Raw genomic sequence first — 16,841 nt, forward strand, 5'->3', positions numbered from 1 at the left:
AACATTCTCAATGTAAATTAATTGTATATTATGTATTAAATTTTTATCCCATTAAAGAAAAAAAAAATCAGTATTTTGTTTGATTTATTAGAATAGGTTTAGATTGTGTTATGATGTGGCAAATATACATTTAAACAAAAGCCGATGAAGAAAATCTACTCCATTATATAGATGGAGCCCAGGTATAAGAAAGTAAAGCTGATAAAAGTAACTAAAACCAAATTAGCTATAATAAATTTCGCATTGCAGTTCATTTGTAGCAAACATGACACTAAACTACAGCCATTTTAATGAATTTGAATTTCACTTAATCAGTCAATTCCATAGATTCCATGGGTACATATAAACCATGAAACTTGAATTTGTTATGAATGGATGGTATTGATTTATTAATTACTACATACATTGACTTCGATTTATGCCTTGCAATATAACAAAAATCTAGATATACTGCTCGTGAAAGAAAAAAATGTAGTAAATAATTATTGGCAGCGAAATACACCAAATTATCTGAAAATTTCGATTATTATAACAAAACATTAAAACATTCCGCCAACGTGCAGAATATTAATTTTTCTATGTCTGCCAATTTTACCTCACTAAAAAGTTTGGGAATCGCACTCAATTGTAGTATTAAAAAAGGTTCATATGTCTTCATCTAGCTATAATTCAAGCATAGCAACAGAATAAAATACTTTATCTATAAACTTGACCATACTATCATAGAATATTAAATTCGACCCATATACATACAACTTAACCTTTTGACTGTCAGTAGGTGTATGTATGGCGGTACCTTGCACGCCGCGAATTTTATTGCAAAAATCAAAAATTAAAATCAATTTATGTTTCAAGTGGTAAAAACGAATTCTGTTTCAATTCTGAGTATGTGACGATATTCCGAATATATGTCGTGTGTTGAACATATTTTATGTTTAAAATAATTGATTTACGTTAGTAAAATCCCGTTTAAAGCGGTAAGTCCAAAGACGTCGTCATTAGAGCGGCGTTCACGGAAAAGTTCGCGTCTTAAGACGTCATTGGCAGCCATTCGTTTAAGTATTACCGAATGAATCATTTATTTATTATTTGTGCATTTTCAACTTAATGAATATGTGTATTGGCAAAATTGTCTTACATAACATATTTACGAAGCTAAAAAGATTTATCGACAATGAATTAGTTTGGTGCGGATTTTTCGTTAGTGCGTAGCTTTTTTGAAAATGCTGGTGGAAATGTGTTAACTGAAAGTGTCGAATGGCAATGCGATAACTATTTATTGTGTCAATTGGACAGCGTTTAGAAAATTTCGGTAATGATGCCGCAGATGACCGTATGACCTTTTATAACTTTCTTTTTAGATGAAACCTAACCAAACCTACCCCACCCTAATCTAACCTAACCTTAGTGTGTGATAATAATACATCGAAATGTATGAAAATATCAAAAATTAAATTAACAATTATTGGATCGAAAAGCATCTCCGCCGACAGAAAGAGGTATTTAATATAATTGTTAATCCAGATATGTTACGTAAAAATGTAACATAATTACCCGCATGCACTGCGAAACGTCTTGAAACAAACAATTTTAATAACACACGCGTAATCTGAGATGCACAGTTTTTACACCATAGGTGTCAAATGATAATTCATGTTCACACATTTCAAAGTTTCGCCACATATTGCTATGTATGCGATTTACCTAAGTTAGCTATGTGAGATTGAGCCAGTAATAAGTATTTTTATTTTTAAACGGTTAAAATGCGCTGGGTTAGTTACACAAATACCGAAAAAAATCAAATCAATTATGGCGCAGAAATAGAGCCACAATATGTTTCAATGGGATGGAAAACTTTGCCATAATAATGGCAGATAACACCGCGCATCTATTCTATACACAAGACTGCTATCGGTGACTATCGAGGGTAGTAATTTATTATATTCATGTATTAAGGTATTATAATTGTTACAATAAGTGCAATGTTTTAACAGCACGTCTCTTGGCTGTATTAACTTTTACACCGAGACAGACAGTTTTGACAATTTAGACGGCTAACTTATAGTAACAATTATAACCTCAATACATAAATATGATAAACCACTCTCGATAGCCACCAATAGCATACTTGTGTATAGAATAGATGCGCAGGAGAGTCTATGAGGGCATTTAACTGATATTACGACATAATTTTTCTAGATACATAACTTTGAATTCAAAACATTATTTCAATATCAATAAACTTTTCTGAATATTATACTTTTAATTTAAAAAAAAAGCCTCAAAATTAAAAAAAAAATTCATCCTGTTATATATAGCAGTAATGGAAGTAATAGTAAAATATTTAGTAAATACCTATTGATTACAATACTTTGGTATAAAGGTTATCATCCACATCCACAACCTGGTGCTGGAGGGGCTCCAGGACCACCCCCCGATGAACCGAATCCTTTGAATCTGTTTGTAGGTCGTGGGGGTCTGAAATTAACATCACAGTTGTTAATATTTTATCAGGTATTAATTAAACACACTACTATGGTAATTTGTCACAATTCATAAAATCATGGCTGGCAATAATTATTCTTCAAACGACTACTATCGAAATTTCAGACAAATCTCATGCATCGTTTACTTTTGATAGCCAGCTGAATCATACAATTTCACATTTGACAAAGCAATGGAAAAAACAAATTCAGTGCCATCATAAAACATTTTTTTTCCAAGAAGTTGTGTTGGATAGAGTTCATGGGGACTCTGCACCAGCGTTAAACAGTGATTATTTATGGATGACTTTTAACACGGCCATACTATCACGTAAGATGAATTTGTGCTCCAGACCTCTAATTAAGGTTACCAAAAACTATTATTCAAACAGTATAAAAAAAATGGATAATCGAATCAGTACAAGTCTGTAGCCCTAAAAGGGCCAATTCTAAGAAACCAAAGTTCCAAACAAATATGCTTTAGTTATTTTTTGAACTTCTGCACTGTAGTATACTAAAATGTAAACGGCATAAAGAAAAAAGGTGGAAACTCACCCTCCGCCAGGTGGTTGGTAGTCAGAGCTGTAGCGGCTGTCGTGTTTGGTTTCAGTTGGATTTATTAGTGTCCTGAAACTGAAAGAAAAATATAAAGTATTAATGAAGGTAATTAAAAATAATACTTACATAGAAAGAAACATTAAAAAATAATCTCTGAACACTAAAGCTGTCTGCCGACACAAGCCAACAGACATTGCGCTTGACCTGCCGCACGCCTCATGACTTCTCCACCATAAGAAGTGTAGCAGCCAGCTGGAAAGGTATGCCTGCAAGGGGCGGGACATATAAAAAAACGCAACGCCTAGTGGTTATGTCGACAGACAGCTTAAGGTACGTTCATAAGGTATGTTCTTAAATTCAATACTTAAGGTATGTTTATTTGAGACAACTGTCCATTGCTTGTAACTAGAACTTCCAAACCGGTTTTAACCGAAATCGGCTAACCGCAGGTTTTTATATTAACATTCATACGGTTAAGCGATCTTCTTAGTACCTACATAAATATATACACCAAAGAGACAAACATAACCAAAATATTTCAAAAGTAAAAGCTATTTCAGGAATGCCTCGCCATGATAATCAACAAATAATGTCGCCTACGTAAATTACTTTATTACGTATCGTTCATGGATTACCTACTTATTCTTATTAGTAGGTATTGCGGTGGTCTTTTTGTTTGGTCTAATTTCTAAGAATAGAAATAATAGTAGTGGGTTACGCATAAACAGCTGAAAAAACAAAAATCTGTTAATATATACCTCCATCCTGTGGAGGCCTATTTGATCTTTTTAGGATTGGAAATGATCAAAAAAAATTCATTAGTTTTCAGTAAGTATGTTTCGTGTGTTCAAAATTATGTCTATTTTAGTCAAAAATAAACTCATAGGTAGCAAAAATAGCTTTAAAAATAATGAGTCGATTAATATTATCAATTGACATTGAAATAGCATCTGTGTTAATACAATAATGTATGTTTATACAGCAACATACTAAATAAGTGCGACGCAAAAAGAACAAACACAACTTACAACACTGGTGTAGTATCCTACACATAATATGAAAAGGAGTCGACTGGTAACAGGTGTAAAAATAACCTGAACCTGACATAACTAACTATCCAGCTTTATTTTCTGAGCAAGGATTTACTGGAGACTAACGATCAACTATAGGGTTTATTTAGTGTTAGTGGATAAACTTCACATTTACATGGATTCCTCAAAGTCAATCTGAATAGGTATAAACTAATGGCGAAGATTCCTGACTAGACAATTATATAGTTCATACCTTAAAAAATACCAGATGCAAAGACTTGATAGCAAATGATTATTTCACATTCAACTTGACTTATAAAAAGATATAATGCGATAATATGATAACGCAAAAACAACATTAAACAACATTATTTATCGGCAATTATAAATTATGTAAAATGATAACTTTCTATCTCCACTGAATCAATTAATTGTTGCACTCTATCTTGTTGCATTATTCAGGAATTGACTTAAAACTAAAATTGTAATGAAAACACTATTCATTTTTTTTTAAATTTCGCTGACTGGGTAACAGTTTTTTTCTATCCAAGTGTGGAATGGCTGAGTATGTTAAAGTGAAAAACAATCGACAAATCAATTTTATTGTAGAATTTAATATACGTATTAAACTATCATAATTATTTCAGAGCCTTGTCAATATTGGAAATCGCTGCTCTAAGCAAATATTGTCAAGACTGATTTTGTCTTCTAATGCAGAAATATTCAAGTGATGGAATAAAATGAGTGCATTGACACTGTTAATTCAGCGAAAAGATTTAATTCACAAACATTTTGACATAATGTTGATGTTACACGATTTTTCGATGATTATAATATCTATTACAAATCCATCTTTAAATATGTAGGCGTCTCAATGAACCTTTTTAAATGCTTAAAAATGTCTCTCTAAGCAGATAAAAATGGTTTATTTTATATAGCTATATTATAATATATATCATTACCGTCATTAAATTAGAATTTTCAAACCCAGAGCGGAGTGGATATCCAGCACGACTGCCTAAATACCGATGCACTTACCATTGGCGTTAACATTATAAGCGCATCAAACCCTTGGACGTCCAAGTACTCTTAGGGCCAGATGCAGCATAACTTTACGTAGCCATCATCAGAAACATATTCACACTAGCTATATTGCACACAGTAAAAAGGGAATTCGTTTTATTCGTTTGCGACAAAGCAAAATTTTATTGAGTACCGATTACCGACACAAATGCATTCTATCCATTTCTAAATGTCAGTTGTTGACAGATAATATTTCTAGATGTGATTATTGAATAACATTGACGAAACTATTATGCTCAAATGCAAGGGTCACACTATTCACGGTGTGTACATTTATTCAATTAAACCAATAACAATACAAAAATTCAATTATTTTAAGTGTAAATTAATTTAAAATATTTCATAAAGTCACGAAAAATAATAATTTTAAGAATGTCAGCACTTTCGATCGCAAAAAGTGTCATCTAAAAGACATACTCTGGAATTCGCCAGACCCGGGATTCCAATTCGGGACCCACGACGTTATAAGCCTGGCGAGTAACCAACCGCTTGGCCAATGTGGGCATTTATATATTATTACATAGTACTTAATTGGTAGTTTCATTGATGCTCCGCATCTATGGACCACACTGTCATCAATGATGACAGATGCGTCATATTGGTTTTATTTACCAGACAAAGTATTCAACTGTTTTGTTTTCGAATACAAAATGACCTTTTCAAGTTGCTCTGTAAGACTTGAAGCGCCGAGTCGCTAAACTGGCTCCTGGCAATTTTTCGATAAATGAGTTTTGAATGTACTTAGATCCTCTATCGATAGATCTATCGACTTTTCCAGTTGAGAGTTTCAAATTCCTCCCAATTTCATCAAAAAATCAAAATGAATATTGACGTGAGTCGCCAAGTGCGCTCTTTGAAAAAATAAGGAGTTGCCAAATTGTCTAACCGACCAATCAGACGCCGCCATTCAAATACTGATTTCAAACGTACGGTAAAATCTCTATACAACCGCGTCAAACCGTTCGCGTCTGTGCAGTGAGAAAATCTTGATTTTGCTTCGTCTATTTGATTGTTTTTACTAATTATTAATGGATGTTTCATTAGTAAGTGTAACGGAATCTCTACCAGGAGAATCAAGGAAGCGTTTAAGAAATCCAGCTGGCTGGAAATGTAACGTGTTACGCCAAGAAAGGTATTTAAAAATTGACATTCCTAACATTAATTTTTGCTATAGATGTTTCAATAATCCAGTGGTGTTTCATAATATTATTTCTTGTTTCGTATGCTTTTTTTAAATTATGCCGTAGATACATATTGTATATTTAGCGTGATGTAATTATTATGCGATCTCTAAGTACAGATTTTTAACATATTTTGCTTGTGTCAAAAAATAATATTATTGGGACCTTTAATAATTGAACATTATTTTTTAATCACTTGATGACTTTCTAAGCGAATCCATAAGTATAATAAATTGATTTAAGATAACCGCCATAAATCTCATTATATATATTTACATAATATCTAAGTATAGTCATTATTTTATACTTTTGTATATATATTTTATTAACCTCTATCTTTACTTTTTATTTTCAAAGTTATTAATTATTGTATTTTTTATAATTTGTTGCAGATATTCATCTAAAAAATTGCCCGAGTATCCTCAGTGTAATCATGACACTAAGAACTTCAAGTGCAGTTCATTAAATGGAACTGATATTAGACATTTCTATACTGCATTTTATGAAAAGGCAGTGAAACTTGCTCAAGATATATTTATAGTGATGTATTGTAAAGGAGTTTCAGTGATGTCACACAGTGGGGCTGAAAGAAAAAAATCTTTCAATATAAAATATTATGCCCGAAAAAGTCAAACTGGTGCTTTGGTTCCCGTATGCCAAAAAACCTTTTTGGGTATTTTAAACATTAAAAAAGGTAGAATCCAAGGTGTTGTGAAGCGCTTTCAAAATAGCGCGGGAAAACTTCCCACCGAGAGAAGAGGCGGGGATAAGGCACATGCGAGTTTTATAGGGAAAAGAGCAAGTGTTGTTGCATTTATAAAGGAGTTAAAAGGTAGTGAGCCATATTACTGCCGGAATAAGACGCAGTCGGGTATACTTATCGGCGGAACTAAATATCACGAAGTTAAGGAAGATGTATAATAGCGGAACCCAAATAGAATTACAAGTGAAAGCAAAATATTTTCGAGACATTTTTAATAGAACATTTAATTTATCGTTTAAGTCCCCAATGACAGATAAGTGCTCTACATGTAGTGAATATAGAGAGAGACTAAAAAATGCAACGGACGATAAAGAAAAAAAGACGTCATTATACTGTCCCGTATACACCATCTCAAATATAAGGCCTTTTATGCAATTTTGCAAGAGGACGAGACAAATTTATTAACAATGAGCTTTGATTGCCAAAAAAATTTATCTCTGCCAAAACTGCCCGACCAGATGGCATATTTTAGTCGACAGTGGAGTTTTTACCACTTTTGTGTTGTCACCAGTAGTTCCAAAACGTCATTAACACCGGAAAACGTCCATAGTTACGTTTAGAATGAAATTGATAGACCGAAAAGCTCGAACGAAATAGCGTGTGCAGTATTTCACCGTCTCCTAAATAAAAATTTTAATAATTGCATCACCAAGTTAAGGTTTGTCAGAATAAAAATACAACGATAATGTGTATGTTGTCGAAATGGTTTCAGAGTCATGCGCCATCACGTATAAAAACTGTGGAAGTACTGTTTCCAGTTGTGGGCCACTCATTTATTACTCCGGATAGAGTGTTTGGTATGCTAGAAAAAAATATAAAAAAAGAGAGAAGTGATTTCTGACCCTCAACAATATTATTCCATTGTCAAAAATCACGGAACTGTTTTTGATTTGGGTACAGATGTACCTGTGTTTGACTGGCGAAAAGAGGCAGGAAAATATTTAAAGCCACCAGGAAGCTGGCATTTCCAGTTTAACCAGACCAAACGTTTTTATTTGTCGAAAACGTCAACTAATAAAATTAAGATACAAGGGGAAGCTACATATCGATCCGAACTCTCGACACCACAATTCGTTACCAAAAGAAATTGTTTGACATCCTCAATTAATCCTGCCACTATTTCTCAAGGAAAGTGTCGATAAACAAAAATAAATTGAAAGATGTAAACAATTTATTAAAAAAACATTACGGAGAGAACTGGAGGCAGTTAGAAGAATTAGCTTTTTATAAAAACATTGAAGACATATCCACGCAGGCTGACGAATTCGAAACCATACCATCGTTACCTTTGTGTGAGGAAGGAGAAAATGACATTGACACACACATTTAGGTTAATTCTGACTTTTCTTTTTATTCTATGATTTTCAAAATGTTTTTAGACACTTTAGTTCATATTATGGTGACCTTAAAACTTTGGTCATTTGTTATTGTAATATATTATCTATAATTGTCATTGTCACCATGTGTATAGTTTTTTCTTATAAATGTGTATAAATAATGTGTATGCACTTGTGTTCCTTTTAAACAGGAAACGAAAAGATGATCACATTAAGTGTTTAACAATTTAATAAGTTATGTGCATAGTGAACAATGGACGTATATTGACTGGTTGCAGAATATTATTTCCATGGAGATTGATTCTTTTTTTCCATTTCGAATACCTACTTTGTTCCGAATAACCATCTTACCAAACCTTGTTTGTTATTGCTGTCTTTCTGTCAATTATTGTTGATATTTAGCTCTATTTTTATCCATTCTTGATTGCATTTATCTTGTACCTTTTTATTTGATTTATTTATTATCAGAGCACCACAACCGGTGTGCTATGGAACTTTATTCCTTTTCCTTTATACATTATGTAAATTAGATTAAGTACCTATATACCTATAATTTCTGCTATGTTCTCTTGCTTATTCAAGATAAATTGTTTCAAAGCTACATACATATTTACCATGTATAATAATATACGTATTTAAAATCGTATTCTTTTCTTATACTGCCTGTGCTTTACTTTATTTTATTTATTTTTAATTTTATAGTGACCTACCTACTTTTAATTCCTCTCTCCACCTTGGAACAACTAGATCATCAATGATTATGCTTTCTATGTATGTGTTATTGGGACCATCACTTATTCACATATTTGGTATACTTGTGTAATTTCTTGCTCGCTTCTCATTAATAAACACGATTCTTTATTCTGAAAAAATGCTTTTTTCTATGTACATACACACGTACCGATACACCAGTTCAATAGGGGAACAACTCATAAAACCTTGTTCCGAGATAATGGCGTTTGAATTTTTTGCAGTAATTCTTATTTTAATTTTAAAGCCTTGATTTTGATAAAAGTGTATATTTTTTTGTATTTGATTTAGTGGAATTTATCAATGCACAATGAAATTGTACATTTTAATAACGAATTAACAAATAAATTTGATTATATAATGGAATTACTGATTAATCTTAGAAAGGATTATTCAATTTTATGACACAATTTTTAATTATTTTTTTTTGCTGAATTATAAAGAGAAGACCTTTCTACATCAAATGGCATTCTTAACTCAAAACCTTTAAATTTTGAGTTGTTCCCCTATTGAACTGGTGTATCGATACCTACCGCTATAAATGCTAAAAAGATGCAATGTAAAAAAGGATTTACCGTGTAGTAGGTAGTAAGTATGGTTAGAAAATATTTGTTTGGCAAAATAAATTCTAAAATATCTATATTAATTGAAATAAATACGGCCCGCTACTGAACAGTCATTTCCGGCCGACCTTATTCCAGTAAGTGACAAACTCGACTCTATTCACATGTAACGTCAAAGTGTGAGTCACAAATTTGGCTCCTTGCGACAGCGAGTGATGCAAGTGTGCTCTCCGGACAATTAAAATGCATTTATTTGGAATATTGGCGCATATAAATTTAATTTGACGTTTTAATTTACTACTCCATATAAACCGGAAACTAGAAAATAACTTAAATTACACTTAAAGTTATCACACTGCCCATAACAGTTTTTCGTGATTTACTCAAAACTCAAAAAACCCCCAGGAGCCAGTTTGGCGACTCGGCGCCTCACTTCATGTATTGCATCTGTGCAGCACTATCAGTTTAAGGTGCTCAATCATTACCCATTCAAAATTTCAGTAATAGAGCAGTTTTCATTTTATTTTGACAACACATAAGAAGCCAAAGAAAGAAGCGCTATTAACAATTAATCCATACACTGCACTGGGCATTTAACTACACCACACAAAGGCTAACTATATACAGGCTGTGGCACCGAATTGCGAATTACAATGGTAGTGCCAGTTATTAATTATCTTTGAATGTAACGCAGTAGCCTTTGGAAGCAAAATTGGAAGTCAATGGCATAATATTCCATAAATCAATACAGCTATTGGCATATCGTCGCTATAGGATTGGTTTCCCGAATATCCGTTTTTGTCGAAATCGACCTCTTATTGCAGAATGTTTTTTTGTATATAATTGGACGAGAACCATCCCTTTCTTTTAATTACTTTGTAATGGTAATGAATACATCATTCATATGCTGTAAAAATAACAATTTAATTATCTCCATGTATTTAAATATAGGATTATGAAATTTGTTTTTCGTCTCCTGAACATTTGGTCTATTCGGGAAACCAATCCTACAGCGACGATATGCCGACGATATTGATGTCATTCGCTGGTCCCCAGAAGTCCTCGAATGGGCATTTATTTTTTTAAAGTCAGTTGCCGCAAACATGGGTCTCCGGATAAACGAAAGTAAAACAAAATACATGCCAGTTCTCCACAGTGCAACAGATGATAATAACACCTTTACTATTGACGATGATGTTTTTGAAACTGTGGATTCATTTGTTTATCTAGGGTCCGTTGTCACAAACACTAATAACACTAGCGACGAAATAAATGCCGGATCTCCCTCGCCAACAGGTTTCTAAAGAACAAATCACTCTCAAGGAAAATTAAAACAACCTTATATAAAACTCTCGTCCGCTCGGCTTTTGAGAATGCGTCTACACAGCCACATTATGAAATCCTCCATTCTTAACTAATAAATTATAGAATAATTGGCATGCATCGACAGGATTAATTGACAATACGACTTAGTTTGTTTGATTTGTTTTTATTTTCTCCACATTACCTTTGAATGAATTCAAAAAAACTAAAACCACCATATTTACAATAATATAGAGGAGTTACCTTAAGCTAAATGATTTATTAGTATATAGCATGACGTAATAAGTATTTGCAATTTAATAGACATCCAGTGGTATCTAAGAGGTACATAACGCCCAGATGGTAAACCAAGAAGCTGTTGGATTAACGATATAATAATGTTTTCATTATGTATAGAATCAGAAGGATGATGAAATAGCATGAAAACATTTTATGTAAATAAGAATCTGAAGATTTCTCAAAATAACCTTGTAGCATATTTTGGTACATATACACAAACTAAAATTTGAATTAGGTGTAACATTAAGAGTACTTACAACATGACGATAAAATTTAGAATTCCCCAGAACCAGGCAAACACCAACTGGACTGTGAGTGGAGCTTTTTGGCTGACAGTTCCATCTGCAAAGGACACGTCATGTTTTATGTTACATTTCAAAACTTCAATAAGATTATTGTAAAATATTTTATGGGTCATTGGATAATACAAAAGTAAACATGATTATACCTGAGTTCACGTAAACCATGGTTGTTGGCTACCAATGATTTTTAGAAAATAACTCGCAAATAAAGGCTTTTGTTTTTTGCCAACAACACCACAAAATATAAAAGTCAACACCTAATTTGACGTTTGAATTAATGTCGCCACAGCGAAGAAATTGGTATGGTAGAGATGTCACAACAAAAAAATCATATTGTTACTTGATAATTTTTTCAAACTATATTTTTTTTAAAAGGTTATCTACACAATAAAATAAATTAACAAGTTCCTATTACCTTTGTCACAGAATATATCTAATATAGTTGTATTCATTAAAATAATAATTGAGATAGCCATTAAATAATAATTTCTTTGGTGTAAAATTTATTGTTAAGTCTGGCTTTAAGTACATACTTCATAACCATCCTTCAAGCATCTCGATACTGAGTTATATCTCTCAAATTAACAAAGCTCAACTTTTCTGCATTCCTCGTTATCTTTATTTTTTTCGAAGTAGCTGAGGAGCCAAGTAGTGCATACTGGGGTAACATGTAGCTCAAGATTCATTGCATCTAACAACGCAATCTATCCAGTAAGTCTTCTAGCCCCCAAAATATCAAAAATGTTAGGTAGGCGTAAATAATTATCAGAAGAGCTCAGCGTTCTAAGTTTAACCTAAAGCTAGCTAGTTGAACCTAAGCTTAATCATTCTAAGTTTAGGTTTTTTCGGATAATTTGTTTTAATAATTACCTGAATAGCTGTTTTTTGTTTATCCGTCAGATTCTGACTCAAACTTACTTATAATTACTAGTTTTGTGGTCACATTATATACGTAGAGGGAGGACAGATTCTTCTGGCATTGCGGCTACGATGAAATCAGTACGTTGATGTTAGTATCATTTGCGAGTAACAATACCAACACCCAAATGAGTCGCCTACACTACCAGACGAACCTGACACCGATCTACTTGGATCTTTTTCTTGAAACATCAGTTTTCACCGATAGACTATTCAATGAGAAGAACGCGGCATTCACGCCTTGTCGGTTTGCTGGCAAACTCCAAGTGCATTGGGTCCCAATCACACATGCTTCGGGTCCATCTCACATTTACTTGGTAGAGTAGTTAACTAATTATATTGTACACTATGTAGGTAGTTTAATCATACTTACCACCCTGTAGTTCAATGGCAGTTCAGCCCAAGTCGAACATTAGCCTACCTCATGGCCCCCACATCATGAAGCGGGCCCCCAGGCTAGAATCTTTGGCGGAACCCCCTACCCATCGCTAAGGTTAACGGCAGTATGACGATTTACAGTTGCGTACTCCACGTTTGGACACCATTGTGTTCGAGGTAAAATTAAGAGTATTTGTTACAGATTTTTTTGTGTTTTTAATACACCTACTTGAATTATGGAGTTATCGAATATCGACAAACAATGACCAAAAATTGCATCGTACAATCACATATTTTTTAATGCTAGTAGGTATATTTGAAGTAAAATAGCGACATTTTTTTACTATTAGTGCAATTTTGTGATGTGTATTTATCTCACTTGGCTGGTCGATAAGCCACGCAGGACCCCCCATTAAGCCCGGGCCCCAGGCTAGAGCCCTGTCAGCCACCCCTTTGTGGGGGCCATGGCCTACCTATACAAATGGTTCAATGGATCGTAACACACGTTGACCAAACAACATACCTATACATGAAAATCGACCCCAAGCCTACAATTTCAGAAGCGGACATTCTACTGCTCAGCCAACATGAGCGCAAACTTGTTTTAAATGAGGTAGGAGAACAAAACAGTCCCACTCAACCCCTATGATGGGTTCTGCACAGTCGAGTCACCGGACTGTAGTACTCTATATTGGTTTAGTATGAGTAAATGTGTAGTGGGAAATATTTACTCTAGGAATACTCAAAATTATAATTTTGTATACAGTAATAATAATTGTTGTGAACAATCTCTATACGTGGTATGTAGATAAAGATAAGACTGGGTCAGACATAGTTCACCGGTTAGCTAATGATTTTCCATACAGTAAAAAGCATCTATATAATCATTTAATTGTTTAAGTAATTCATGAAATGCACAATAAGTTAGGGAGATATATTACAGCGGCGAAGGGTAGAGGTAGGCCTTTAATATCCCACATAAACAGTGACGTCCCTAGACAAAATGCCACCCCTGGACAGCGCCAAAATGCCGCCACATTTTTTATACAGTATTTTTCATCATCCGCGAACGTGTCATTTCTGGTCATCAAGGACGTCGAAGGGCAACGGAAGTAAGCTAGACATCGCGAACCCGATGTCCTAAAATCTGATCTAAATCTATGATGAAAATCTAAAATCTCTCTGAAAAATTACAGTCCTGTTAAACCTTACGTTAATTAAAACATTTTGTTTCCAACCAGTGAGCTGAATTTTTAATGGAAAGATATGTTCGTTATTATCAATAGTTTAAGTAGGTAGCTATTTCTATATATACCAAATGATTATCCTCGATTTGCCGCCCTTCGAGTAACTGCCGCCCCCAAGCGACGCTCAATCTGCCTACTCCCACGGGACGTCACTGCACATAAATAGTACATACTAAACTATACCAGTGAAACGTATTTGTTTTCGTTGAACTAAAACTAGGTGTTTGTTAGTTTTTAAAATTCAATTAAGCTCTGCCTAATCCTAGTCATAATATAGTACAGCGGTTCCCAACCGTGGTCCGTCAGAGAATTTTGGTGGTCCGCAGAGTAATTTGCATAATATTTATTTGCAATTTTCGTATTTATTAAAAAAAATCAGTACTTATATTCTTATAATAGATGTTGTAAAAGTTAAAGACGTTGGACACCCAGATAACTGGTTTACTCGTTCCATTATAGGTACATCGTGAGCATCTTGCTGCGAAAAAAATTTCGCCAGAACTACACGGAGTACTCTCTGATGTAATTAAAATTTTAATCGAAATTCGCCACATAGCGCTCAATTCTCGAATCTTTGAAGCACTTTGTGAATAATTGAGCCTTCAACATACTCATCCTCTTCTTCACGCCGAGGTGAGATGGCTGTCGAAGGGAAATGTACTATCAACTAAGATTATGTGAAACAGGAATATGTCAACCGACAGGTAATGGCACTTGTTTGACAGCACTTACAGTCGCTCACTGACTCATTCTCTCGTTATTATCCAAAGTAAGAGGATCCCAGATACGGAAATACGTGAATAATAGATTCATTTACGGTGAAAATCGATAATTGTAATTTGGACATAAAATAAAATGAAAGCCTAATTATTGATCTATCATCCGACGATGATCTCAAAAGTAAATTCCGCTCGTCTGTATCAAGATCTCATTTCTGGCTTTCTGTTGAGTGAAAAGGCGTCAAAAATTTTGATTCCATTTACAACTTCATTTTTGTGTCAAAAGACATTCTCATCAGTTACAATCTCAAATTTTCGAGAAAATATACTTACTTGATTTACAGAATTCTGGTATCTCGAGAAACTAAAAAAAATCGAGAAATAACAAAAGCTCTACGTAGTTGGTGACTACTGAAGCTGTGGGTGCGAATTAAAATCCCGCATCTGGGATTTGTGGCATGAAGGCATGCTCGATAGGAAATAAATCCGATTCGGTTTCGTCACGAAAGGTGTCACGATTTCACTTGGTTATAACTAAAAAACTACTGGATTGATTCAACAGCTTATAGAATACTTTCTTGGTAGATACCAAACCAAGGGTTTCATTTTCTCCGTGTCCTCAAAATATGGTCATAAAATCTTAGAAACGTGCCTTTTTGTAAATCCTTTTCTAAAAAATACTTATAGTCGATTCCCAATATAGTGATTGAAAAAACATAGGCGTCGTTGATCTACTTTTCGAGATAGGTAATTGAATTTAAACATTTATTTTTCGTCATGGGTTTTCAGGAGTAGACATTTCTTTCAATCAATATTGTTAGCAATATAGTGAAGTGGTGGAATACCTAACATTTTACCTAATTAGTGTCTCTATACATAGGTGAGTACTATAGATGTTACGTGTAAGTTTTCAATGTAAATAAAAAGATAAATGAAACAACTGTTCCAAAAAACATACTTTCTAAGAAAAATCAGAAAGTTAAAAGTTATATGGAAATATATATTTTCACTACCTAATTGAATAGATAGGTAATCTCAAAATAAGTTAAATCAAGATTAGGTAAGTACAATATTTTTTATAGATCTAAAACAAATTATTATAAACACACCAAAAAGGCGTTTTCGTCATAGATTAATATTTATAGCGTTAACTTATATTCCTACTAATAATAATCAAACTAATAATAAAATTGAAGCATCATTTTGTCTGTGATTCCGAAATATTTGACTTTTTATCAGCGTTTTGTCTATTTCCATGACACAAAACATATATTTTTTAATGTTGCCGATCTGCCTATCTGTTTGTTCCGTTATAACTCAACAACTAGGTACTGTACCAATATTGATGAAACTTGCACAGTTTATAGACTACATTGTTCTTCTTCTTCTTTGTGTGCCATATCCGTTATCAGACGTCGGCGATGAATTTGGCCATGTGGCCCCTGTCCGTCGCTGCTCTGAATAGGGATGGAGTGCTGAGCTCAAACCAGTCCCTGAGGTTTTTGAGCCATTGTTGAATTTGTACATTGTTACCTACCATTAAATTCCATTATAGTACTTCTCGATATGAAGCGCTTACTTTCAAAAGCGGCTAAAACGGTTAGTATTTTGAGTTGGATATGTATATATTTTGATAAATATATTTGTCTACTATAGTATGGTCTGAGTTTTAATTTCAAAACTCAGCTAAATACGTCAATATTAATTATTTAAAATCTCGCTTAGTTTAAAAATCGGATAAAACGGTAGTAGGTAGTAATTATTTTCAAAATAGGCTAAAATGAAACACCCAATTAGCATCACGCGTTGAAGGTCATGTGACCCCAAATTCATTATGGCTGCCAGAAGTCAACAGTGTGAATCTTGTGTTATTTTTTAGGTATCTCAAAAGGTCCCGAAGTTACAAGATGTCGAAAAAACGCACTA

At 33.6% G+C, this 16,841-nt stretch overlaps 2 protein-coding genes across 2 annotated transcripts in view; one reads left to right on the forward strand and one right to left on the reverse strand.

Annotated features, from left to right (window-relative positions):
* Window positions 1-2,479, forward strand: part of t (C45 family peptidase tan) — a 49,675-nt gene extending 47,196 nt beyond the window's left edge. The window contains exon 10 of the mRNA XM_085942861.1: window positions 2,355-2,479. Coding sequence (XP_085798987.1) covers window positions 2,355-2,381 — 27 coding nt within the window. The 3' untranslated portion in view covers window positions 2,382-2,479. The remainder of the gene's footprint in view (window positions 1-2,354) is intronic.
* Window positions 2,355-11,943, reverse strand: LOC147079656 (selenoprotein K-like). The gene is made up of 4 exons (XM_085942873.1): window positions 11,800-11,943; window positions 11,609-11,693; window positions 3,039-3,116; window positions 2,355-2,478 (listed from the first exon to the last, which is right to left on the reverse strand). Exons 1-4 carry the CDS (start codon window positions 11,816-11,818, stop codon window positions 2,388-2,390), a joined length of 273 nt encoding a protein of 90 aa, XP_085798999.1. The 5' UTR covers window positions 11,819-11,943; the 3' UTR covers window positions 2,355-2,387.
* Between the last annotated feature and the right edge of the window lie 4,898 nt (window positions 11,944-16,841).

This window comes from Rhyacophila brunnea, unplaced genomic scaffold, assembly GCF_057557595.1.
Source record: "Rhyacophila brunnea isolate RB1 unplaced genomic scaffold, BYU_Rbru_1.0 scaffold_1, whole genome shotgun sequence".
Lineage (NCBI taxonomy): Eukaryota > Metazoa > Arthropoda > Insecta > Trichoptera > Rhyacophilidae > Rhyacophila > Rhyacophila brunnea.